Here is a 27202-nt window from a genome sequence, read left to right on the forward strand (position 1 = left end):
TGTGCATCATCTTCCTTTGTTTTTCATATTACAGAAAGGGATTATGAGCTTGATTCAGGTTCTTTTCTGGGCTGTTATTTAACTAATACCTTCATTATAAAGTTATTGTCTGTAATATAAGGATAGGCTCCCTGGGAGTGTCTGTACAGCAAGGTGAAATGTGGGATACCATGTTACAACCCACAAAGCCCTAGACTCATTAGAAATGAATCCTGCAGTCTAGACATTTTGAAATATTCCCTCCAATGCAAACAACTGGTTATCTAAGGAGGATGTGCAGAGCTGGGTGCTGAGGATGTTCCTAGTAACTGAGGAAATATTTTTACAATACTTACTTTATATTGAGAGTTTTCCATTGAGGCACATGAATGTTTTAAAGCATTACTCAGTGCTCTATGGAGTAAAACCAGATGTCTGAACACTATCACCAAGTTAAGATGATTTTAACAATTCATTATGTCCATGAACTGAAATACATTAGTAAATTCCTTTCATCTTTGCCACCAGGGAGGGCCAAGCTGAGTGGCATTCATTTCAGACACTTTGTCTCACTAAACTGCTTTCACGCACCAAAACGTGCTGGTAGAAAGTATCTGCAGCAAAATAATTCATTGTGCACAGACTGCAAAATGAGTGAATGAGAAACTAGAGAGGTTTTAGTGACAAAAATCTCCTAAGTATGGTCTGTCTCTGGAGTCTGTGATTGAGTTCAGACCCTGAAGCCATCCTGTGGCCATCGCAGCCATTGTCCCTTTCAGCAGTGCAGGTGGGAGGGGTGCAGATCCACAGAGAACTGCTGGTCTTCAGTGGTCCCTCTGGCTGGTCATTAGGACAGATGGGCAGGCAGAAGAGATGCTGACTGGAATGCATCTGCCTGAGAGAAGAAGGGATCCTTAGGCACATTTCTCAAGCTCCTTGATGTAGCTTTGAAAACTGAGCTGGCGCTCCACTGTTGCTCACAACAGAGACTCTGATGCAAGTCTCACATGTAGGTTTGAAATTCCTGGACTTTCTTGAGTAGTGCCTTGATTTACACTAATGAAAGAAAAATGAGAATATAAATCAAACGGAGCAAAATGTAGAAAATTTGACTGTATTTTAAAAATTCTTCCCTTCAGATGCTGCATTTATTCACATGCATTTTTTCTGAACATTGCAACCTATTAGATTAGTATATATGGATTTGGTTAAGTTATCTTTATTGGCCTCCTAAACCAGATGCTACTGCTTCTGGTGAAGAGTTGTAATTCCATGTTTGAAGCCTAATGAGCTCCCTGTTTGACTCTCTGCTGCCAGAGCAGCACTGCCACTTTACCATGAGAAACAGCAAGCTCCAGTAATGATGTACTAGATTACAGACATTGCATCCAGCTGATAGCAGAGGTGTCTGTTGGGATATAAATGGGATGTTTGTTTTTGAGCCTTGAAGTCCCCACAGGACCTTTTAGGTTGTGAATAGTAACAGTGCAATTTCCTCAGGTCCTGGAGTTCAACTTCTCCTGGTGCCTGGAGCTGCCCATACCTGACCTAAGCTCAGCTGTGGGAGACAAATGTGTCTTGAAGCCCCCAGAGATACCTGCTGCTGTTTCTCTGTTCAGATCACTCCTGTTCAGATCATGCTGTTGCAGATGAACAGCCTAGTCTGTAAAACATTGCTAAAAGACACTCAATGGCTAAAGGAATCCACCTTACCACATAATAATCTATATCACATAATTTATAATAGTATATAGTAATACATCAGATATAATAATGAGGGATTAGAAACTTATCCAAGAAATGGGAGCTCTGGTTCTAATGTTTTCTTCAGTTTAGATAGCCTCTGTCTTGCTTGGATCTCTTTCCCAGATACAGATCTTACAACATTCAGAAGTATTTGATTTCAGTGCAGGAGGAACTAAGGATACACAAACACTGTTGTCATAATCTGTTTTTTATTGATGATAACACTGTAATATATTCTTTTCTTCCATGCTGTCCTGACAACAGATTGAAGCTTTTTGTCTGCTTACCTTTCATCATTTTTGTCTCACTATTTTATTGCATGATATGAATGCTTCATGTGTCCCATAAAAGCAAACAGGGGAGGGTAGTGCTTTGACCTTTCCTGCATTCTTTGCTGTAATTTTCTGGTGATTCTTCTACTCCATGCAGCACGGCCCTGGAACCCCATGATAAAAAAGGACAGCCAATCCAAACAGAAAAAGCTGAAAAGGTTACAGCTTTGATTATGTTAGTCTATAGTTCATAGTCTTTATATTTATTTTTTTTTTTTTGCCAGAAAGAAAATGACAGCTGAAAATGGCAATGGATGAATCATGCTCATTACAGAATAGGGAAATTACATTACCTTCTCTCAGCATTAGCAAGAACGAGTTGAACCAATCTTGTGCCCTCATTTTATGTCACTGCAACCCACCTTATCCTCTTAAGTGAATGCATGCATCCATTTAATTAACCCAGGGAGATACTGAGATATAAATCTTTTAAATGCTTCTCATGCATTTCATCTTGACAGCTGTCATGGTAATAACATCTTTAATTCCATATTCTTTATTTTCTGATTTATTGAAATTCCTGGTATTATTTTGAGCATGCTGATAGGTTTGCTAGAATTAAGCTCTTAATCTTAACTTGTTTAAATCCTAGAAGCAATGCTACAGAAAGCTTTATTGGTTGTTTAGTTTGCTGAATAAATTGAAGACTATATTGCATGAAGAAAGCATAAATGTATTTAGTAAACTGTGGCTGAAATAAGGTAGAGTTTGGTAGCTGAGATGTTTTAAGTGCTCTCTTTTTAGAATGCTGTATTAGGAATCTGTTCTTTACTGGGAAGTGATGACCATAATCCATATGGTCAAAAATAGTGTGAGACCATCCTACAAACCTTACTGATTCACTTTCATAGCATTTGGCTCTCAAATTATCCAACCCTCAGTTTCTTCAAAGACTGCCATGTGTCAGTGTCATCCTACTGAAGCAGAATTCCAATAAAGATGAGAAGTTTCCCTGTCTAGCAGTGGCCTTTCCCTCACTTCCTTGGGGCTACTTTATCATGGACTTGTAGATGACCACTGGATTAACAAATGTTTTGGATTACAAACTGTCTTGCAGGGCACTGCCTGTACACTTCCAACATTGTTTGAAACAGCTTTAAAAATTGTAAAAAATTCAAGCTATATCAAAATTAATTGAGCCACAGGAAATGGAAAAAAGAGCACTAGGAAATAATCCTTTCCTATATAGATATTTTTAAATTGACTTTACAGATTTTTTTAATATATTTTTTCAGCTTCAGTCAGAATATCTAGATACATAGGCAGAATTGTACAATGGTGCTGTGTGTGTGCTGCCTTGTAACTCCTGTAGTATTCTACTTATCTAAGCATTTTAGGTTCCTGAATTAGAGGTTTTTCTAATTTAATTAACTCATTACTGCTAGCACATGGCACATTCTCCTTCACTCTCTGCAAAAATGTGGTTTGCTTATCTAAATAGCAACCTAATCCAGTGGGTGTGAATGTACAATGCATACATTAGCACTACCAAACTGCTGACCAGCCTAAGCAAATACCTGGGAGTATTGGGCATTAGGCAGCCAGGCTCTGCTTACAGCATTGCTATGAAATGCACTGTGGGAGAAAACAAAAAAACATTTAGTGCAGTTTCAAGTTGCAGAGATCTCAATGTTGCTGTAGTTTTCTGTTTCCCAAGTGCTGAAGTTTGAAATATCCACTTAAAAGTGATTTTTTAAAAATTATTTTTCCACTTTATCACCTAAAGTCAAGACCAGGCTAGATACTGTGACAATGAGAGATAAGGGTGTGGAGATGAAGCCATTTTCATCACTCACTTGTAACCACTAGGCACAATTTTCTCATCTTTCATAAAGGTGTGGTTTTCTGCTCTTCCTGCTCTGATAGTTCAAACACTGAACCATTACAAAAAGAAAGAACAAACTGAGAGAAATGCTCCCAGAGCTCAGTATAAAACCAGCATTTCTGACCAGCCGTCAAAAGGGACGATAAATTTAGTGGTTTTCTAGAACTGAAAAATCTTTGATCTGTTCAATACAAATCAACTCCTTAATTTTGGATTTTTTTTTCTTCCAGACCTGAAAAGGTCCTGAGGAACTACTGTGCTTAATTACCCATTTTCCTACACAGACCATAACAAAAGCAAGCATATCCACATTGCTAGCAGCAAAGCTGGCAAGAGAAAGGCAGCCAGACTATGACAGATTCAATTCAATTCAATTAGCTGCTTAGGAAACTGAATCACTCTACAGATTGGTAATGAGATATAAAATCTTTCACCTTTAGGTCACCTGTTCATTCTCACTAAAATTTACACTGATGACAATTTTTACTTTCTCATACCTTCTTCCCAATGCATGCTACTGGTATTATTTTCCTCCTGCTTTCATTGCTGAGGGGTAATACCACTTCTGGTTATTTCCTTTCAGTCTTAAAGGATGACTGTCAGACAAGCAGGACCATCAGAGCAGAAAAAAAGTGTTTAAAGGTGATCACTGTGTAACTTTGGCCTCATTCCAGGGCCCAACAGTTTGTCCACATTACAAAACCTGCCCTCTTGTTAACACCTCAGCCAGACAAGCAGGATGCTGGCAGGGAACACCTTGCTGCCCTGTGGGTGTTTTGCCTTCTGGCAGTGTCAGGGTGTAGAGAGCAGAGGGAGGGAAAGCTGCAGTACATCTATCCTGGGTTTAAATTAAAAGAGGCTAGTTTGGAGAGCTGTCATTTTTGTCCATGTGTCATAACCGCTGAATTTATACTAATTTGTAAGAGACAGAGAAATAAATACAGCCCATTCCCAGTTACCAAAGAGATATACTGTGTGCTTGTTCCCAGCTGGCATCTGTTGGCATAGCTCTGTTGAAATGTAACTGCAGTTTCAAACTGTCTGGAAATATCTTGCATACTTATCTCAGGAATATAATGTTATACGTTTTCATCAACCAAAGCAATATACATCAATCATCCTTTGTTACTACTAGAAATGAAGAAGGTAATCCAAGAAATTCCTCACATAGATTTTAGAGAGTGCTTTTCTATGTTAATCACACCATTTCTCCAGGGCATAGTTTTAGAGCCATCTCCTGAAGTAATGAACATTCTTGTATTGAGTAGGAATAATACTGCACTTTAGGATGTATAATCAAGCTGATGCTTCTGGCATGTGGCTTTATGAACACCGTGGGTATACCATATTGAAGCAAGATCCCACTTAGGCCTTTTCCCAAGAATTTTTTTCTGCAACCATACAAAACCCTCTTCCATGAGCTCAGTGCAGAACTGAGAAGGCAGTAGAAAAAACATCTGGGACCCGAGTTCCCTTAGACTGATCCCCATACAGTCCTTGAGGGAGCAAACTTAATCATCTCTAACTTTACTGCCTTCCCCAATGTGCTCAGCAAAGATGAACTCAATAGTCCCTTAGAGAAGATTCCTATGGCAGAAAAATATCCTGCAGCACAAAAAGCTGGAAGATGTGGCCCCAAAGCTTTGGCAATGTACATATATGAGTGCTGTATCAGAGAAGACACCATAAATCAGAAGAGTCTTTGCAGTAGCTCACAGTTCAGCCAAACCAAACGGGACAGGCAGGGTCTGATCTCTGGTCAGTGGGGTCTGTGCTGTAAAGACAGTGACAAAGAAATTGGTCAGGGTAAGCAGATAGTTTTCTATAATCTATTCTCTGATTACCACAGAAATAGTATCTCTGTTGATTGGACAAACTGATTCTCAGTACTTTCAAGACTGTTCCATCTGGATGACCTTCCTCCTCTGCTGACCTTTTATTGGCTTCAGTTTTAATTGTTGGTAGTCTTTCAGTTGGCTTCAGAGAAGAGGTTTACCTTAGAGGGTAATTTTATTTCTCTGTGGCAAGCTACATGATGCACAAAAATGACCATTCCAAGATGGAAATTTGTTCTGCTTTTTGTTAAGAGCTTCATTCTGATGGTTCTGATGGTTTTCTTTAAAGACCTCTTTAGCTGAGTACTTTGATGCACCAGTATATGTTGGCAATATAGGCAATATGTTGCCAGTATAGGCAATGTATTTTATTCTCTTGTCTGGTAACTACCACTGATCCAAAACTTTAAGTAGGTTCAGCCTTAAAGTTGCTAACTCTTGAGAAGAGATCCATGACATCCTGCTAAATGTAACATACCCAGAGATCTAAGCTTCCATGGTCTGTGTGGGAAAAGGAGTGGAATCTATAGGTCTGAGGCTTCTTTACCAGTACATGAGCAGGTCCATAGCTATAGCAGTGCTACCTATGGCTACAGTGAATCTGCTCCTGGAAGTGCACAGGGCAGCATAGCATATAAGCTATAGGAATACTTAATCTTTTCTCCTTTAATTCTAAACTAGAATTTGGCATGGTTCTGCCAAATACCTGCAGACAGTAACTTCAGGCACTTACTAATATTAAACATTTGACCTTCTATGGGGATAATTCTCTCCAACTGCAGCTCCCTTTAGCTCACTCCTAAGTGGCTCTGTGCTCACTGATCAACAGATTCCCTTGGTGGAAGTCTGAATGCACAGAGGTATGATCTAAAGACTGTATAAGTTCTTTCTTTTGCTAATTTCTGGCATAATCACAAGAACAGTGTAATAAATTGCCTCTGTGTTTGTTCAGATCTATTGTGGTATTTCTTTTGAGACACAATAGCTAATCAGGAAACAATGGTAATTATGTGATAGCACACCATGGAGATCCCTTATTAGCTGTACTGAATAGTGTGTGGAGCTTTTAGGATTGGTACAAAGAAAAGGAAGCAAGGACATACAGGTGAACCTGAAAAAAAACCCCACAAGGCAGAAACGATCACAGTGCAATAACTATTTTCCTCCTTGTTGCATGATTTCTTTAGATGAATGTGTCTCCAGGCTAATTTTTATCTGTTTTGGAGAAAAAGGCCTGAATTCTGGTCTTTCATAAGTGTAAACCAGGAATCCAAAACAAGTATAAGAGACACCAGGTGCTGTTCAACAGAAGGTTGAATTTACCTCTGGGTGGCTTGGTAGCTGGACCAATTACAGTTTCCCCTTGAGAAGTGTTCTACAGGAGCAGTCCCAGTTGTAACATTCACATTGTGCCTGATGATCCCAGTTTGTGCCTCTGGGAGTCCTTTGAATTCCAGCTGGCTTTAGAGGCTTAGCCTGGGGCATCTTGCTCTTCTTGCAAGCAGAGCTTGTGCTTGGCTCCCAGTGCCCTCATGGCAGAGCATCCAGGGACAATCTGGGGAAAGAATTGCAGGGGTTTTATCAGCTTGATATTGCCACTGTGACAGATGGGGATTATTCAGAGGGGCACGAGAAGTCCATAGGCATGCAAATACACCTGGAGGGCACATGCATGGCTGCTTCCAGGAATGCCAGCTGCATTACCCTGCAGCCAAACCCAGTGGTATTTCTGCAACACCTGGCTCTGTGTGGCTGAAGGTGCTGTTTGCAATTAGTAACAAGCATCAGAAACAGATTTTTCTTCTGTTTAGTCTTGTTTTTCAGTCAAATGTAATTAATTTCACTAGCTTTAACATAAAGCAGGGCTGTGTGAGTATCTCAACCTTACTGGAGTTATGTTTTTAAGTAGGCTTCCGTATAAAATCTTGACTAAAAAACATGGACAAATTTTTGTAGAGAAGAGCTTTTTGGCCTTAATGGAGTTATTCCAACTGAAGAGATATAGTATGTTGCCCTCTGATACAGTAAATGCAGTCAATATGCCATACAGAAGAGAATTCTTATGTTTGGCTCTGTATTTATGCACATATCTGCCTGCCTTAATTTAGGCTAGGTTCTGATTTCTTTGATTACTGCTTTGTGTAATTACTTTGCTGCTTTCTTTAAACCCTGAACAAATTCATTAGCTTTGCCTCTGCTTCTGAATCACACAGAATAAATATTGTCTTAAAATCCCAGCTAAACCTTTGAAACATGAATATCATCAAGAACATTAGGAAAAGAGCAGGTTGAGAGTTGTTGCTTGGAAGCTGTGGCTTCGTTTTAGTAGAAACCATCATTCAGAACTAACCAAACCCTACAGATCTGGAAAGACAAATTCCCTCTGTGACACCTTTACTGGGTGAAGTTCCTTGGATATTTTGTCCAGGTGGGATGGGACAACCTGATGATCACAGCAGAATCTTTGGCCTTAGAAGTGTAAGGAAAGTGCTGAGGTCTTTGTCTCACATTAAGGGTAATGGGAGTTGAAAGCTTTTAGAAGTCTTCAGGACTAGGTCCAAAGTTTGTACACCACAGTAGCAGCACAGATGTGCCAACAAGCAGGGCAATTAATGGGAAATGAACTGATTCCTCTGTGTCTCACCCTCCCCAGACCCAGGTAGTTCATTGGGTCTGCAGATCCAGCTCAATTCAAAAGAAGCTATCAAAACATGGAATATATTAATAAATCAGTAGTAGCAGATGTTTTTTTTTTTTCTTTAAGAAATGACCCAAACATATTGGTAATATTTCTGTCTGGAGAGTTTAGCTTTTTTGGCACAGAATATTTGTTCATGGAACACAGCCTACTAGAGACACAAAGTCATTAGTTGCTGGGTTATTACAAAGTTAATGATGAAAGACAGAAAGTGGATAGGATATTGAAATCTGCATTTAATTTTTTTTTTCTTCTAGTAATTATGGAAGCAGTCTGACATTTTCTAGTTGATCAGAAGGAAAACAACCTCAGCTATGGAGAGAAAGAGACAGCTACAGAAAAGGGAATTTGGGAAGAGACTTTCTCTGGACAGCTGTCTTGTGGTAAGAGCGAATATTTACTGAATTTATCATCTCTCATAAAAACATAGCTGTTAAGAGGCAATGCTCAAAATAATGTACATTTTAAAACTGTTTATCTATTCAGCACAATCTCATGATTTTTAAGAGTCTCCAGAGCTGAAGTGCTGGAGAATTTTTACAGCATCCTAGGTAAAAACATGTCATCATATAGAAACAGGTCCCTGGACTCACTGGATTGATGCAAGAAAAGAATCCAGACAAATATACCCAACTTGTAATTAAAATATGTACAAGTTTGTACAAGCATAAGTACAAACTTGTAATCAGCCTCTGTGGGATCACTCTGTGATGTTTCATACTTAGTGAGAGCTGTAGGTACCTCACTTCATCTAATCAGAAATGCTTGTTGTGCTGGTGAGGACAGTAGGTAAAGTTTTTTTCACTGTAGAGGATGTAAAATCACCTGAATGAGAAACATAAATGCTGCACATGGTAAAATAATTGGTTTTGCTGTACATATAGGATTTCAATTCATTGAGATGGCTTTACAGATGCATTTTTAGCTCATGTTTTTAAATTATGACTGCGATTTACAAGGAGTTTGTATAGCTGTGCTATGGATACGTGATAAGAAAATGCTCCTAGGTGTTGAAGAGTTGTGTAAGAGGCTAAGCATGCCAAAGTCAAGTACTTAGCATGCTAGTGTAACAAATGCTGAAACAAGGAAAGCTGAGAGCACCAAGGAAACCCATGCCACCTTTTTGATATTCACAGAGGTTGTCTTCTTCCTCAGAGGTTTGGACCTGGGTGTTGATAAGAGCTGCTTTTTTTTGTTTTGGTTTTGGTGTGTTTTTGTTTTTTTTTTTTTTCTTTTGGAGTACTTGTATCTGGAACTGATGCTGGGAAGTGCTGCAAGCAAGTGGACTTGGCACTGGTAGCTGCAAGGGCTGGATTCAGAATCTAGGGGTCCCTAATGAACACTGGTGACACAAGTGACAAATATTAAACCAGTGCATCCTGCTTAATTCTTACCTTTTCCCATCAGGAATAGGGAGCAGAGAGAGACATTTGCCAGTGTCATAGGGAGTTTTGTAACAGCATCAGTCAGTGCTACCTGCATATGAAAAGGTCCATAAGGACTTAATTAGGAGAGAAACAGAAAGTGTGTGAGAAGGTGATTTTGCCTCCCCACTCTCCAGCAGATGGGAGGTATGGTTGTAGGGTAGGTTGTAGTTAAGTGGAAAACAGCCTTCAGGCACTGGCTTAGGGTTTATGAATTAATGCCAATATCTGCCAGTTGAAGATCTCTGTCTGATTAGCTTACGTTGCTGTGAAGGTGTAAAAGGAAACGTGAGCAAAAGATGAACTATTGCAATATTTTGAGCACACAAACCCATCATCCCTTCAGGCTGATACACCCAGGTTTGAAGCAATGTCTTCTGCTGTGTGTGGCATTTACAGGTTATACCTGCCTGGGGGGGGGGGTTCTGGGAGTACATCCATTTTCAGTACATGTATGTCTAGAGTGTTAGCCATAAATTTAACTAACTATATGTCAGTAGTGCTCATTGTTTACATCCAGCTATTACTATATAACAAATTTGGAGAGACATTTTAAGATCTGAATACCTCCAGCACCCTGGTAAATCACGCCAGATTCCCTATGACTCCATGAAATTCAACCAGCAAAATAAAGCACTTTGTGTTCCTCTTGTTTTCCCCAAATTCCTGGCACAACTCCTCTTAACTGTTCCCTTCATGTGCTACATCTGTCTTCATTACCCTTCCTTAGCTTTGTTACCAAATTCTATCTGAGCCCATTGGTTTAATCCAGCCCCGTGTCTGTACAAGTTAAGTCTCCTTGTATCTCTTCCCAAAATTTTGGTGTTGCATCTGTCAGACATTCAGGGCTGGATACTCTGCTTAGAAAATCTGAACCTTGATGTGCTTGAAATCAACTTCTCCTTTGGAGACAGCTTCCAGAATTATTGTATCTCAGAGTTCTGATTTCTGTGTGTCTAAATGAAGCATGTTTCAGCTTTTCTATTCTGGACCATAAGACACAAATAGGCATTTCTGATAACATTCCTCATCCTGCCTGGTTGTGCTGCTTTTCCCATCTGCATCAGATTATAATCTTCTGGAGTGTTTTTTCCATGATTTAATCTACAAGTATTGCATGGTGATGTTTAAAACAAAACAAAAAATCCCTCTCCCATATTTTAAACTCTTAATATATAGGCTATGATCATGTTTGATGGAAAAGTGAGAAAAGGAAAGAGTTGTTTCTGAAAAAAAAGATATGATTTCAAACTTCTTAAATATGAATGTGGGCCTTCTAATTATGAACATGAATTTCATCAGTGTTTTGTATTCAGGCCCATCACATCACATCACATCACACACTGAGTTTCAGGCTTCAGACAAGAAGGATCTCAAAAACATCCTTCAAACAAGATGCCAGTAAGAAATTTCATAGATATTAAACCTCTCTTACTTACACCACAGGCACAGTAACTATTTTTTTGATCACCTCTGATAAAGGAGAAGAGTTCAGTGTTGTTTCATGTACTATTTTACCCCTTTCCAGCTGATATCTTGTAGGAATGAGCTTTACAATGAGAGCAAATAAAACTTTTTTTTTTTTTTAAATTTAAGGAATGCCAGATAATGCAAGAGAGAAATCAATACAGCTGCTGCCCAGGCCAGAGGGAAGTCTTGTTCACTTCAATGAAATTTAGATCAGTTTTTAGTCATAATATCACAGGTGTTATTCCAGAAATCTCTCTAGTACAGCAAGCAGCTGTTACTATTCCATAGGTTTCCAATACTGGCAACAGGTTGCACATTTTTTATATACCTGAATCCTTGTTCACACATGCAGGCAAATCAGGTAAACCTGCAGTGACAATGATGCTTTAGATTGAGGTGAAACAACTGCAAAATAACTTCATAACAATTGGTGCAGGCAATTCTGTGAGATCAGCTACAGAAAATATCTTTTTAATTCCAGTCTGATATTCCAAAACCAAAATATATCACCCAAGAAGGGTTTGATTTATACAGTTTCAGTGTAATTTTGTACTGCCTTCTTGTTCCATCTCCTGTACAAGTAGTGCTGCAGGACTTTGCTTTTATCAAGTTTCCTTCTGCAAATTGCTTGCAATCAAAACACTAACTCTGAAAATCAAAGTGGTTTCAGGTAGGAAGACTAAAGAAGATCTCTTAATTTTTAGTTCTAAATAACAGGTCCCAATCTCATCGTATTATTATGACATTAATAAACATAATTTTGACTATATATTTATAAGATGACAAGATAGGCAGCAGCAGAAGAACAAAGTGGAACTCTGTCCTTCTGAATTGCTGTGTAAGAAATTGAAATGAAAGCCATGGCTTTTATTGCAGCATTTCTGTTTCAGATGAAAATAAACTGCAAAATTCATGATGTTGATGGAAGTTATTTATTTCCAATACATTGCTTATCTGTCACATAGCTCAGTGTCAGATTGTTTTCTGATTAGACAGGCATACATGGCAATTCAAAGGGAAATGGATATTTCTGAAGAAAATCCTGCCTTATCATGTGTCTTAAATCCTTAAGTTCTTTAGGTTTTGTTAAAAAAATACATCTTTTCAAAGAGAAATAGGCTGAATATCTAATATTATGATTTTTTTCATGATAAATCTTTTATTTCTGTGTATGTAGTTGAGAATAACTAGTGAATGAAACTAGGTAAAAAACGGTGGGAAGGGATTTTTCTGTATTTTTTCACTTCAGACTGAAATATACACAAATAAAATTAATATCAAAACATAGAAAAATAAAAATTTTACTCTAATAAAATTAAAGCACATATTTCCCTAGTATGGGCATAATGAAGATATTTTATATGTGACAAGGTTTCTTTGATAATATTTGCAATTCATTATTTGGTATGCGGGGGAGGCAGCTTAGACAGGGAATGCTATTAAAAAGCTAGTGAAAGGATGGATTGTATTTCAGGTTTTCTCTACAGAACTTTTCCAATGAAAAGAAAAATGGAAAAAACCCAAACCCTGAACCAGACCCAAAGCTGAGCTTTTAAGTAACTTGTGTGGGATGAGGAGAGTGTTAGAAGGTATCACTGCCACCAGGGCCACAGTAGCTATTCTATTCACTAGGGTCCTCTTTGAACATAATAAAAGCCCTATCCTTTGACTGATCCAAACTGTCCAGTTGTCTCCCAGGCCCTTTTGATCAGGAAAAAGTCAACGTTTCAAGCTGTGCTCTTTATTTGTGTGGGTAATTCCCAGCCTGGCTATGCACGTGGTTGGCCCTTACAGCTGGGGTGGCTATTTTGCTGGGGACATTTGAGAACAAAATATCTTTTTTGAAGCAGCCAGCATTTATCAAAGTAAAAGTTTTTTTGTTTTATTTGAGGCTTTTGCTTCTGAAAGCAAGGCCTGGTGAAGTGCTTCTCTGGTGGCTGATGAACTGTGCCCCCCTCCTTTCATTCTGGTCACACGCTCCAGTGGGGCTCTGTAGGATTAGCTTTAGTGACACCACTTTGGTGTAATGAGGGTAGTGGTGTCATACAGGGAGCTGTGCTGAGGCTTGGGAGCAATAATTTCATGTACTCTACCTGCAATGGCATTGGCATCATCTGTAAAAACACAAAGTTGAACTGGACACCTGTGCTGAGCAATGTGTGTGTGTCACCCAGGAGCAGTGTGTGGGGCTGGGAGCCAGGCACCGGGGGTAACATCCAACATCTGTGAGCTCTAATTGGTTTCTAACTCTATTTGATATATTTCTAATCCAGTTTTCTCATCAATAAATTGGAGGCCATAATAATTGACCTTATAAATATTCTGAGAAGGCTTTTTTATTAGTGTGTGTCTGTAGCTTGCTTTGATATTTTCAGATGAAAGGTGCCCCAGAGACAGTGACATTAGAGCAAAGCTGTGAAGAGTGCTGAGCCAGCAAGGTGGGAGGGGGCCTCTTCCTATGTGGGAGTTAAATTCAGCAAGTGGAATAGCCCCAACTTTTCTTGACTGTGACATTTACAATGTGTCTAACATCACTAGCCCTCATTTTGCAATAAAAGATAACATTAAATAATATTTTTTCACTTCAGACTGAAATATATATGAAGAAAATTGCTATCAAAACACATAGAAAAATTAAAATCGTACTTTAATAAAATTAAAGCATATATTTCCTTAATATGTGTATAATGAAGATATTTTATATGTGACAAGGTTTCTTTGATAGTATTTGCAATTCAAGGGAATTGTAGCCTGATTATTTTTCCAACTAAAAATGCTGCCAAATTCTTTAGGAATCTGCAAATATTTTCAGCTCTTGCAAATCTGGGATTTTTGTTTGTGCTTGAATTTATTATTTAGCATTTTATTCAGTTCTGCTTGGATACTGCATCAGAAGAAAAGCCCTCACCAGGAGTGTAATCAGGCACTGCAAAAGCATGGTGGAACATGCAGAGTGTGAGCCCAAAATAAACAGTTTTCACAGTGTGCTGCAGAGGCAAGTTAAAACATCCATAACACCCAGTGTGTACAGCAGGAGTGTATGTCAAGGAGAATAGTTCAGTAATGCTGACAAGTGTGTTGTTTTGGGCTAGAAGACCAAATACAGGAAAGAACAGCAGTGACATACATGTACTGTTCCTAACCTAATAGGTGAATGCTTGTACATTCACAGAGAAAACCCCAAAATTTAGAATTGACATAAGCCCTTGGTAAACTGAGCTTCTAATGGAACATCAGAGCAGTGTGTTCCATAGGGCAATGTTGGTATTGCTTGCACGAGTCTGCAAATCTGACAGCAAGGACTTCTCTACAGATTGGGCAAACCAGTGCTATCAGTTCTGTATAATAGGGAGCTCTGAAATCCACTTGAAACTTCGGGGAAAAACAAAATTCCAGCATGGGTAGAATGTGTCTGTTGTGCACCACACCCAGTGCCTCTTAGCACCAGAACTTGGGAAAAAAAATCTATATATATCTCTATATCTCTATATATCTATAGCTTTATTGTATATCTATAACTTATTATTGCACATACTTGTCTGCATTTTTAATAAAGTGTAAATCAGGATGAGAGCTCTCATATGTCAAGCAAGAGAAAATATGAGGAAGAACCCCCTGAATGGGTCAGTTCACAGCAGAAGCTGGGGAGAGGTACTGAGAAACCACTGGTGGAAGAGCAGTGCTTGGGCTTTACTGATATTAGATCACTAACACTAGGGAAAGACTGGTCTGCATGGGATTAAGGACATTATTTAGATGAAGTTATCAGTTGCACCAAGTTGGATGGATGATTGTCCTCCCATGTAGCAGTGATGAAGGTGTGAATTTAATTTGGATTTCTTTTGCAGAAGAGAGATTTGAAAATAAGAAGTGTGGAAAGCACTGGGTGCCCTGGCAGCAGTCAGTTATTGAAAGTGCCATTCCTGGGCCTTAGAGCAGTGTGGCAAAAACCTGACATGATAGCTAAAAAATACAGGGGCTGCAAGTTCAAAAGGGCACCGTAAACCCAGGGAATTGCATTAGAAGTATTAAGTGTCAGGCTTAATGTGAAGAAATGGTTCTATTAGGTGGCAGTGTCACAGAAAGAACTGAAATCCTTGCTTGGGGTAACACCATAGTAACTTATTTCTTTGATAAAAGCTCATTCACACCAATAGAAACCAATGAGCCTTTTCAAGAACTGGAGAAGTGGGTAAGCAGTGAGCAGTAGCTGCATAGCAAGCTAGAGAAGATGTAGTGCTTGAAGAGAGAATAAAGTAAAAAGCTCACATATAGCATTGAGAACAAGTAAATAGCACATGGAGTGTGTTGTTCCTGAGCAAGCTGGAACAATATTCCTGCTGGAAAATGCCTCAGTGGTTTATTGATCAAAGACTCTGACACCAACACAAGAGGAAGTGTGCTCCAAGAGAGGAATTAGTTACATTTTCTTGCTGCACATCAGAAGTTACATCAATAAGGATGTATGGCAACAGGGTGACAGCTGAACCAGAACCCAGATCCCTAGAGAGTGTGCTTTGACAAACTGCTGGCTTCTGCTTTCTCATGTCTTAGTGACAAACATGAGACTTGAAGGCAAAAATAATGCTTTAAGAGAAACTCCTGTAGCTCCAATGGCCTTGTTCATTGTCACAGAACTTGATACAGAAGAGAAGGAAAACTAAGAGACACGGGAAATGTAAGGGATGCTTTTATCAGTGGCTGCAAATTAGCTGGCAGATGGACTGAGAAAAGCAGAGGGCAATGATATTCTGTGGCCTTTAAAAAAAGCAGAAAAATCAGTCCAGGTTGGTATAGAATCTCAGGAAATTCCCTGTCAGACTTTGAACATAAAGCTATTAATTCCTAAACAATTTCTAAAAAGATTTTTGAGATACTTATTTGGCTGCACAGGAGGAACTAAAAACAGAAATGAAAGAAAATGCAAGACAAATGTCTGCATGTATTTTGAGAGTTATTCAGAAAGGAAGCCTAAGCCTGGTTCATATAAAATTTGGGTGCAACAAAAGAAATGGCTGTCAAATATTCAAGTGAAAAAATTCCAGGGATTGAACTACAAGAAGTTTGTGGTAATTTAAAGATGTAAATAGCAAGGCTTAGAAGAAAATAATCACAGGTTCATCTCAGTAGAGAGGACACAACTGTGTGCTGAGAGATGATTTTTACAACTTTTCTTCAATATCATCTGATTAAGAACCCATTGAGAAGAAATCTTGCCATGGAACTATTTAACTCCAATATTTGGCCCCAAATTTGACTCCATCCAAAGATGGAGCCGCATTTTGGGATTTGGAGGAGTTTTTATGATTTCTAAGGTGCATTCCAGGCTTTTCTCCCCTGGGCTCTCTGGGAGCAGCTGGAGGGCACCTGCTATCTGGTCCATAGCCAGCTCAGCAGCCTCCTCCCTCTTCCCCAAAGATGCCAGCAAGGAGCAGGCTGCACAGAGGGGAGAAGAGCTCAAGAGGTGTGAGCCTGCTCCTGGCCATGATCTGGGGCTGCTCCCTCCCTTCCCCCCCTTCCCCATCAATTACAAAGTGTTGCCTTGACAGATGTGAGTCCATCCCCAGAAGATGAAAGGTCATGGGAAGCTTTGGATTTACTGTGGATATGTGGATGTGCACACATGCTGCATGGCCTGCCCCATGATTATGTGCCTTGCTGTGTGTCATTGGAACCAGAGATAAGCAGTTACCAAGGGAAATGGATATGCCAGGGACCCTTATCTAGGACTATTAAGCTACCAAATGCAGCAGTGTAATTGGAGGCTTTGCCTGCCCAGATGTTAAGAGCAGAAGGCTGCCTGTAACAAGAGATCTGAGGAGATTGGGGTTAACTAAATAGGGGTTTTATCGACAAACCTTTTAAAATGCTTCATGCCTCCAGCAATTAAACATAACCCACCCCCTGAGAAGGACAGGTCTCCTCTGCCTCTCTCACTTGTCTGATTCTACTTGAATGCAGTCCTGGGGAGAAGAGAGAGAGGAATTATGTCCTGTGTTGGTTTGTAATGTTCATATAATTCCCTGCCCTGCAAGACCAAGAATGAATAGTGAATCTGCCTCCTGCTACTGCAGTCATGACATCCTCTCAAATGTCCTGTTTTGAATGTTGTTGCATCCTTAGAAACGTCTAAATTTCTCTCACATACTTCTGTGCATATCAATGTGCAAAGGGAAAAATTATCTTTGTCAAAAGGTAGGTAGATATATCCAGATGGATTTATTTTATAAATATCTAAGGTCAACTTTCCTTGGTGTTGTTGAATTTTGCTTATCTTGTTCACTTCCAGCCAATGTGGGTTAGCCTTGAACCAAATCTATGGCTTTGAACTGTCTGCAAACCAGATTTTCCAGCCTTCGTTTTGATACTGCTGAAAAGTATCAAAAATCCTGGAAAATCCTGTTTTTGTTCTAAAAAAATATATAATTTTAACCCTCCTGCTTATTTAATTCTATAGCTAAATAGATGATGTACACTAAAAGAGATGACAAACACTTTTTTGCTCCATGATTTTACAGCATTGATCTTGAGATAATGTGTGTCTAATGCAAATTTCAGTTAAATCCCTATATGCTTTGCCTTTATGAAGTACTTTCTGGTTAAAAATGGAACTGCCAAGTAACTGGCTAAATCTTTCCAGTGGAAAATATTCTGTTCCATGCTGTTGGCAGAGCCATGCAACACTCTGGGGTGTAAATATCTCTTTTGCTCAGCACCCCTGGAGGCAGGGACATCCGAGGGTAGATACTCCAAAACCAAACATTTTTTTGGGCAATCTGGAAGTGCTTGTTGAGCTCTAATTGCTGTGAATGCCTCTGCTAGCAGTTTGTTCCTACTTATTTCTGGTTTTGCACCTCTGAGCTTGCCTCTCTGCTTTTGATTTTAGGCCTTGTTTGACCCAGATAGTAAGTGAGCTGGGATCAGCACAAAACATTTAAAATAATTGGTTATCAACAGCTGGCCTTATGGGAAGCTAGCAGTGTAAATCCAGAGAGTTTTTATGGTTTCTGTGGTTTTTGGTGTTGGTTTTTTTTTTCCTAGCTTATAAAAGTGGATCCAAGTAATTTTGGCTGGGAAAGTTTCCCAACTTTTTTCTATAATAATACTTTTGAGTTTTTCATTATAGTGAGAATCTCTAGCAGGTCTGAAGGGAAAAATTACGTCTACTCTTCCTAGACATCAAATATGTTTTCCTTTTGCTTGAATTTATGAGCTTTGGCAAGGATAACTCACTATATGGTCATGTTTAAGGTTAGTGGTTTCTAGCACTGTATCCCAAACTGAGGTGTAACTATACAGAAGACTCCTATGTGTCTTTGGTAATGTACACATGTAGGACAAGGCTTCCCATAATACTACCAATATATTTTTATCTCCAGTGTATAATCCCTGCAGAGTGTATTGAATCAGTTTTTTGAAGTATTTCTTAAGTTCTTTCAAAGTTTTTATGGCATAAATTGCAGTTCTAGTCAAAAAGAGCAAGATTTGACTCTTCATGAAAATTCTTTATTTTGCATTGCTTTGTAAGCAGGTTCAAATATAGTTGTTTATTAAAGAGCTTTCCTGAAAGGCAACTGCTTGAATCAAGTGACTCCATGAGGTGTGATGCAAACATTCTCTCTGATTCAAGCATTACACTGGGAGAGAATGGGAATTTCCATCCTGGGAAATGCAATTAATTATTTTGACATTTTGTTTTCAACTCAAACCCATGTGTTGAAAATATCTCATCCTAAAGTGAATTTCCTTTCTTGCCATTTTTGTTGCAATGCCTTCAGAGAGCCAGTTAATTCCCCTGCTACAGAGCTCCCCCGTGGCACCTGTGCAGCACCAGGTTGTGCAGCTGTCATCCTCTGAAGTGCTGTCTCTGGAGGGAAAGCATCCCCAGATCCCACCTGGCACATGAGATGGAGGAGGTGGGGATACTCAGCAGGTGAATTCAAGTGCTCTTAGTGACCTGAAACACATCATGCTTGAGTGTACAGACAAAAACCCCTGACTCATAGTAAGAAGGGTGCATGCATGGGCATTAAACATGTGCAAATTGTCACCAGCAATTAAATTTCTTCTGTTATCATGAAGAAAATCTGTTTTTAAACAATGATATTGGCATTTACCTTCAGAAGTTCTGGTTGTTCTTATGGAAACTGCAGCCTCCTCTAGTCAATAGAAAAAATCCTGAACAGCTTTACTAAAGCTTTAGAAGATGCTGCTTTTTATCTGTTGTCTTATTCCTCTCAGTAGCACTTTAGTGGCACTGATGAAATGGATATCTCAGGCAGGAAAGTATGTATTTCATATAGGTTAAGGGGACAGAATCAAGTATTACAAGTGTTTGTGTCTTATTGCATTCTTGTCTTTCCTATCTCTTAAACTCCAGGAACCTCAATAGACTTTTTCCTGATGTACCTTTGTCTGAGAGTAGAATCAAGCTAAAATCTGTTTGTTCTGTACCTATTTTCATTCAAACAATTTTTAGTTATCAAGTAGTATCTCATACTTGTTTCTCCTGCTGGTACTGATGGTTGGATAGGAGTTTTCTCTTATATTCTGTCTGTAAATTGGATTGTCTTGTGATACTGAATCACACTGGTTGTCAGTGGGTGAGCAGCAGGTTCCTCCTAACTCTTCCATGTGTGGTTCTGTTTGATGAGATTGTTATTTACTTTCCAGCCACCCTGTAATCTCTGTTTCATCTGTGACTTCAACCTTTCCTTTGAGTGCCACATCAACTACACTGTCAAGGCTTTTTCTTTTTTTTTTATCTGTGTAGGAATTCAGAAAAAGCTCAGGTCTTGCTGTCTCAGCAGGATGCAGAGGGCTTGATTTATGTCTGGATAACAGCACAAGTTGGATTTTTGCTCACAGCCTCCTGGATTAACTTTTACCTGGCATTCTGAAGTCTGTGCAAAATTCACTGTATGTGCTAAAGAAAGTGCAGTTAAATGTGTGCAGAAATCAACATGCCACACCTATAGCAGGCACTGCTATTCAAATTACTTTTGAATGTGGTATTTTTTAAACCTAGGAAGTTTCAAATGTGCTTCCTGCCTCATGTACCTGTATCTTGGACTGCCCCAGTGTTTGTATGAATGAATTTTAGGGGTGTAACAGTTGCTGTCTTGAGGGAAGGGAGCACTGCTGGTGATGTGTTGCTGTTTCCTTCTGGTAATTACTTAGTTCTGCTGATTGTCAATTGACTGGAGAGTGCAGGTATATTATTTGGGGCATTCAACTTGGGGTACATATTTTTACAGAAATGTTGAGAATAGTGAAACACAGATTCCATGAGGTGGGATGCTCATAACTTTCAGACACCTTAAGTCACCAGTTTCTCTGAATGTCTGAACTGGTTTGTCTTCACCTCTCCAGAAATTACACTTACAAGGACTTGTTTGACAGGGAGTTGTTAGCTGCCGAAATCCAAGTCTTACCTACCATGCCAAGGTAAAGATTTGTAATTATGCACAGATCAAATTATTCTTCATCTGCCAAAGCTTTTCTAATCCAGATTCAACAATTAAAACTCCTTTCCTATCTATAAAGAATAGTTTATGTGCCACCAAAATTATAGCATCTACTCATTTGAATTCACTTTCTGAAATGAGCAATTATATTAGTTAATTAATTTATACATTGATTAATTAAAAAAAATCCTTTAGGTACTTCAGAACTGTGAGATAATTAAAAAAACTATATTAATAGAAGAATAGTACCAACATTTAAACTTTAAAAGAAGTCAGGTTTACAGTAAGTATATTTGAAATTTGTTCATGCTCCTCTTCTTCAGCAGAGACTTATGTGCAATATTCTTCCTTTCAAATAGTAAATACATAGTCTGGGTTCTTACATTTGCATAAGGCAGAGAGCTTAGGGGCTTTCTTGAAAAATACACTATTCACAATGACTCCTACAAGGATGGGACAAGACTGGAAAGGTGTTCACTGTATATCCATGTGGACTGTGTCTCTGCTACCTGCAGAGGATGGGCAGGGCAGAAGGTCAATTCCAGCATTCCTACAGCTCACAGTGGGTTCAGGACAGGCTGAGTTATGGCATAATGTGTATGACATCAGCCCACCAAATAAGTAACAACATCAGGCCTTTCTGAGAGGGATGCTTTGACTGACTTTTCTGCCCCTCACTGGCCCTTAGAGGTGTTGCTGGTATTTGTGCTGAGGACAGTGCCCTTGACAACCCCATACTGCTGGTTGGGACTAATTTTAGGCCATGGAAAGGGAAGTCCTACACAGTCTGCAGCTTTCTTACCCACAGTGTCCCCAGTGGCACTCACAGATGTGGGCTTCTGTCAAAGAGTTTTCCCACTTTGAACCTGAATTCAAGATAATTGAAGCTATCCTAATAGCCTGCACCTCAATAATGCACTACATCCAGAGGGAAAAAACCCACAGAGCTGCAGACAGCATTATTGTTGATACCAGTTATGTGCCAAATGCTTTTCATTACCAAAGCTAACCTTGTGCCTGTGAGTTTCACACCATAACATGCCTGTATCTCCTTATATCTTTGACTTTGAATTTGTAATCCTTGCTTTTCAAGAAAATTAAAATATCCTTTCAGTGCTTTTAGCTGTAGCCTTTTGCTCATGGTATCAACACTAATTTCAACCCTCCTGCACTGACAATTTGGTATTGTTTCATGGTTCTGTGCAGACATGTTGTTAGGTCCATTCTCACCTAGAAAGCTCAGTCAAGACAGACTTTACAGAAGGAATGGAAATGGGGTGCCCTATAAGCTGGATCTGGTCAATATACTGATTTTAATGTACTTGATGCACTTAGTGAGCTGCATTTGAAAGTCCTACCTGTGAGCAGAGATACAGGCATTATTAACAACCATAAACATATCTAATCCTTTTGTAAAATTAGCTTCTGTGATGGTAAGTGCAATCAGCTGAGGTTAATGACACTGGTGGGCTTGCAGTCAAGTGTGTGCTCATCGTGCTTTCCATGTGTTCAGACAGATGCCCGGGAGAAGGAAATAAGACACTTTCTGAAATGAAAGAACTACTGTGAATTAAAACTGTGTTGACCCAAATCCTTGGATCCAGCATTCCTTAATATGTTTAGCTTAGGGCCCATCTCAAATAAGAGGCAATAACTAAGCCAATGTATTGCCCCCCAGTGGAACTCAAGATTGCTGTAGTTTGCCGAGATAAATACTGTAGATGAACTTTTAATAGTATTCAGTAATTTTCTGACCTTGGCTAATGGTGGTAGCAGTAATTAGATCTCTTGCTTTTCTGCAGGGTATAACGTGGTCTCCTGTAAAGTCAGATTTTGTCCTTTTGCAATACTTTAATTTACAGGATCCCAGTACTGCTGACTCCGTAGGTAGCTGGTTTGATGTGTATTTTGTCATCTGTGTTCCTATAGGATTGAAAGATAAACAATCAAGAGATAGGGTTCCGTGTTTTAATAAGTATGAAATAGAACTCAGTAGAATATTACAACTAATGTTAAGCTCCTTTTTCTCACATCAAAGTTAAAACTTAGGGCATATTTTGGGAAATTTCTTATTGCATAGAAACTTGGAGATACAGGTTTCCAGTTTCATTACAGATATGTGCCATTTTTGAAAGCAGCAGAAAAAGATATTTTTTTTTTCAAATAAATAAGGGGAAACCTTCTAATTCTTGTTTACCTTGTTTTGACTGAGTTTGTAATTTTAGTCCTTTTCTTCCTTGAGGACTGGAGACTGATAAATGTTTTTAGTTTGAATGTAACACTTATTAAAATACGAAGTCCTAAGCACAGTACTTGGGCTTTGAACTTGTTCTTATTTTCAGTCATATACAATCATATGTAAAATTTTAGGAATGTATCAATGCCCACAGGCAAGATAGGGAACATATATACATATATACTATATGTATGTTTAAAACCACTTTTAATGTGATCTTGGAGCACCAGAGACAACTGTGAGATAAAATATGCAACCAACTCTTGTTTGTTTAAAGAGCTGGATAAATGATATAGTAGGTTAAGACAAGCAGGAGGGGGGAAGGGCAATTAGGTTTAATGCTAAGTGGCACTCTTTCTGCCTCACTAAACTACATTTTTTGTCAATCTCTTTGTCAAAATTAGGCTTGGAGTCTGAAGCTTCATGTGAGGAAGAGAAAAGCCCTGCTTTAGCCACCAATAAGCTTCAGAGTAAATCAGGAATAATTTTAAGAAAGTCAGTGGGCTGAGCTCTTAAGTGAAATAAAGCAGCACTGAGAATAATCGGGCTATTTCAGTTTATACTAAGTTATAATCAGCTGCAATTAAGAGTTTAATAGTTAAGTAAGTGTGCCTAAAATCGTGTCAACAGACTAGAAGCTTGAAATATCTCCTTTTGCTGGAGTTGTTTAAGGACAGGCTTTATGCTGTTCAATGAGGGGAAGGTGATATTTGTGCAGATTGGTGCTGGTCTGAGTGAGGGAAGGATCCTGGCCCTGCAGCTCTGTGAAATTGCTTTGTGCCCTCAGTGGAAATCTCATCAGCATACTCTTGTCTCTGGTTTTCATGGATTTCTATCGGAGAAAGAAGTGTCAATAACTTAAGCACTTAAGCCTTCTTCAGTCTTTTGAACAGATTGCTTGGCTTGTATAGCAGCTTCAGAAATCAAGTGCTCAGAGTAAGCATCCTTCCAGTGATCCTAGGGATTCAATCTGTGTTTCAATCTCTTATAACCTGTAGGTATGACAAGGCCTCTCCTGTATCAGTCAACTGGGAACATGTACATATATTTTCACTCCTTGGTTGCAGTCCCTGTAACAACTTACAGTGTCTTATCTAAACATCCCTTGCTCAGGCCCTGATGGATGAGTCAGGAGGACTGAGAATCACAGGAGGTATAAAATGTGTTACAATAAATTTCCCTTTTCCTTCAGGGAAAACACATAAAGACTGAAAATTACTAATTACCCATTTCCAGTTCCCTTAACACGAACACTTAGAAGGCTTTATTTAAATAAAATTCTCTGTGGTTTCTTGGAGGAAAGCTTTTCTTTCTCATGGAGAACGTGTGATTTTCAAAGACCAAAATTTTTCCCACTCTGCTGAAAATAAATTCCAACTCTGTTTTGCAGCCACTGGGTTTTGTGATCCCTTTGTGATCCCTCAGAACCATGGGATCACAGAACCATGGTGCTACTCACTAGCTTGACATGGCAGAAAATAAAAGGTGTCAAGATTAATGGTGCTAAGTGTAATTTGGCAATTTGCTACCTGATACTTGCCTGTGTTTGAAGTACGTGTACTTTATTGGGTGGTGCTGATTTGACCATAAGTGTGACCTGACATAGCCCAATTCCTCTCCAGTTTGTTAGTAAGGCTTTCTCAGACTCCTGAAAGGGAAAACAGGCAGCTCTGTAGCTCTCTCCCATCCCATGGAATCTGCAGCAGCAGGAAACATCTGCCCTGTACCTCTTCCACTTGTCCAGAGAGCTCGAGAGTTCACAGGATGGAATAAAACACCAGGTGTTCTGTCTAGAGAGGAGGGGGCTGTTCTGTGGTTCTTGGAGGACTAAATACCTTGTCTTTATGCTTTACAAACTTTATTTCATTAAGACTGTAAAGAAATATTGCAACTATGGCATGGCTAACTTGGCCAAGCCGTGTTGAATTTAAGAAGGAGCTGGTGTTTTGCTGCTCAGCTGGTGTTAAATATTCCCAGTGTGCACACAAGATGTGTCAGAACCGTGTGGTGAGGAAGGCAATTAGTTGTTCAGGGAAGAGAGGCAGTGAGCTGGTGCTCATTTTGGATACTTAGGGAATAGCATGGAAATACAGTGTGTGCTACATTTCCACCTACAGTATATCTCAGACCCACTAATTTTTATGCATTTAGTCTGAAGATTTCCTTAAGAAACAGACTGACTTACAGGCAGCCTGGGTTTTAGACGTTGCATTGGAGAGGGGTTTTGCACTGGCTGGAGCAATGAAGCACAAGGCAATGCTGAGTCTGCTGAGCACAAACATGCCTCAGTGAATAGCAGTCTCTAAGCTTATTTAGCACTGGGTACTGCAAAATATGCTAAACAAAGAACAAATTGCTGCTCTAAAGAGCTTGCAGACATAAGAACTTGAATCCTTATGATACAGTGAATAATCTGTGCCAGATAAGCCTTCCAGCCGCAATGTTCAGAAGTTGTTCTTAATTGGAAGGAGCAAGGGGATGTAAGTGGGAGTTAAGTGTATATCATTAACAGGAGAACAAATGTCTCCAGCTTTAACTAATGTTGACTACAATAAATTAAAATAAAAGGGAACAAACTGACACTTGATTTGAAGCTTGGGATGAGTGTTAATTTCAATTTCCTTGCCGCACCTGTCTTGTTTCATAGTCTCAAGATTACTTAATTGGACTCTTTGTACTTTAATTTTTATATTTTAAGAAATGTCAGGTTATTACAAGCTCCAGAACAAAATCATAAAAAAAAAAAAGAAAATCCTTTCAAATCAATACTGTTAGAATTTGTTATTTTGTGATTTTGAATGGAGTTTGACTCAGCCCACCTAAACAACCCTAGCTCAGTTCCAACTTTTTTCTATCAAAGCGTTGCCTTCAGCTCTTCCTTCAAACATGTTGCAGCTGATAGATACCTTGTGCTGCCTTTGGGTGTGGGGCTCTATCTTAGGGGTGAATGCTGCCATGGAAGTTCAGCTTTTCAAAACACTGCAGAGTAGATGGAGGAGAAGTTTTGCTCATCTCTAATTTTCAAATGCAACAGATTGTCCAAGGAATTAATGCAACACATTCATTTACTGATGCTCACCTTTTATGGGTGGCAGAGGTAAGGAAGAATCCAGAGCAGGGAAAGTATACTTAAATTTGAGTTAAAAGCTTTGACATTACAGTGGTTAGTGTAGCATTGCACTAGCATCCTTGGTTGATAGTTCTCAAGAGTTTATGTAGCATTGCTGTTTAGGCACCCACTGAAATCAGTTTTAAGGAATGCCAGAGAAATTATAAGGTGAATTATATTCAATTAAAGAACAAAGACCATTCAGAGTTTGCTTTTTCATATTCCAGTCAGGTAAGAGATTTCATTTTCTAGTGGGAAATAGAATTAACTTCTCTAAGACCTCTTGAAATCTCTCGTTCATTTAAAATTTGTATTGTCTCTTCCCTGATTTAGTGCTCCTGCAAGATGAGATTATTCTCCTGCTGTGGGGAGGAGAATACAGTATTTAGAAAAAAAACCTTAGATTGACTCTTAACTCTTTATGTTGGGGAGTTTGCAGGTTGAAAGGCTGCCACGTGTCCTACCCAGCATTTCTCATCTCAGTCATTCCCCCCCACTGGAGCTGGTCTTATCTTTTCACCATAGCATATATCACAGTGATGGGTGGTTGTGGGTATAAGTCTCATGGCTGCTTTTTCCATAAGTAATCTGAGCAACTTGACAGTAAATAGTGTCAAAAATGTGACCTTTGTCCCCAATCCTGCCATTTTGAAAAAGCATTTGGGGGTATATTTTTAAATACGACATTTCTGTATCTTACAACGTTGTCAAATTTACAGTTCACCCCTTGCTTCTGTAAACTTTTAAAGCAATAACATTGGCAGTTCAAGCAAGCAGAGTTATTTGGTTCTGTGCAGATCCTGGGATACAATGAAATTATGATGTCAAGGAGATTCAAGCCTTGCTTTAGTCAACCGAAAATATTGACAGAAAACAAATAATATCCAGCTTTTTCTGGTGAACCTGAGCATCCTTCTTGGATGTGATGATGTGAATTGAGAACATTGTTTTATCAAATACCACTCTAGCTGTACAATTACATATAATGCAATTCAAAACGCATTAAATATTTTGGTTTCTTGCAATTTTCTGAAATATCCATTGTAGCAAATATTTCTTAGCTAAACAAGCAATAAACCTG

General features: G+C 39.0%; 1 protein-coding gene across 1 annotated transcript in view; it reads left to right on the top strand.

Annotated features, from left to right (window-relative positions):
- Window positions 1–8729: 8729 nt before the first annotated feature.
- The window catches only part of NCKAP5 (NCK associated protein 5), a 348475-nt gene continuing 330002 nt past the window's right edge, over window positions 8730–27202 (top strand). The window contains exon 1 of the mRNA XM_030454353.1: window positions 8730–8798. Coding sequence (XP_030310213.1) covers window positions 8730–8798 — 69 coding nt within the window. The remainder of the gene's footprint in view (window positions 8799–27202) is intronic.

The sequence above is a fragment of the Calypte anna genome, chromosome 7 (genome assembly GCF_003957555.1).
Source record: "Calypte anna isolate BGI_N300 chromosome 7, bCalAnn1_v1.p, whole genome shotgun sequence".
NCBI classification, from domain to species: Eukaryota; Metazoa; Chordata; class Aves; order Apodiformes; family Trochilidae; genus Calypte; species Calypte anna.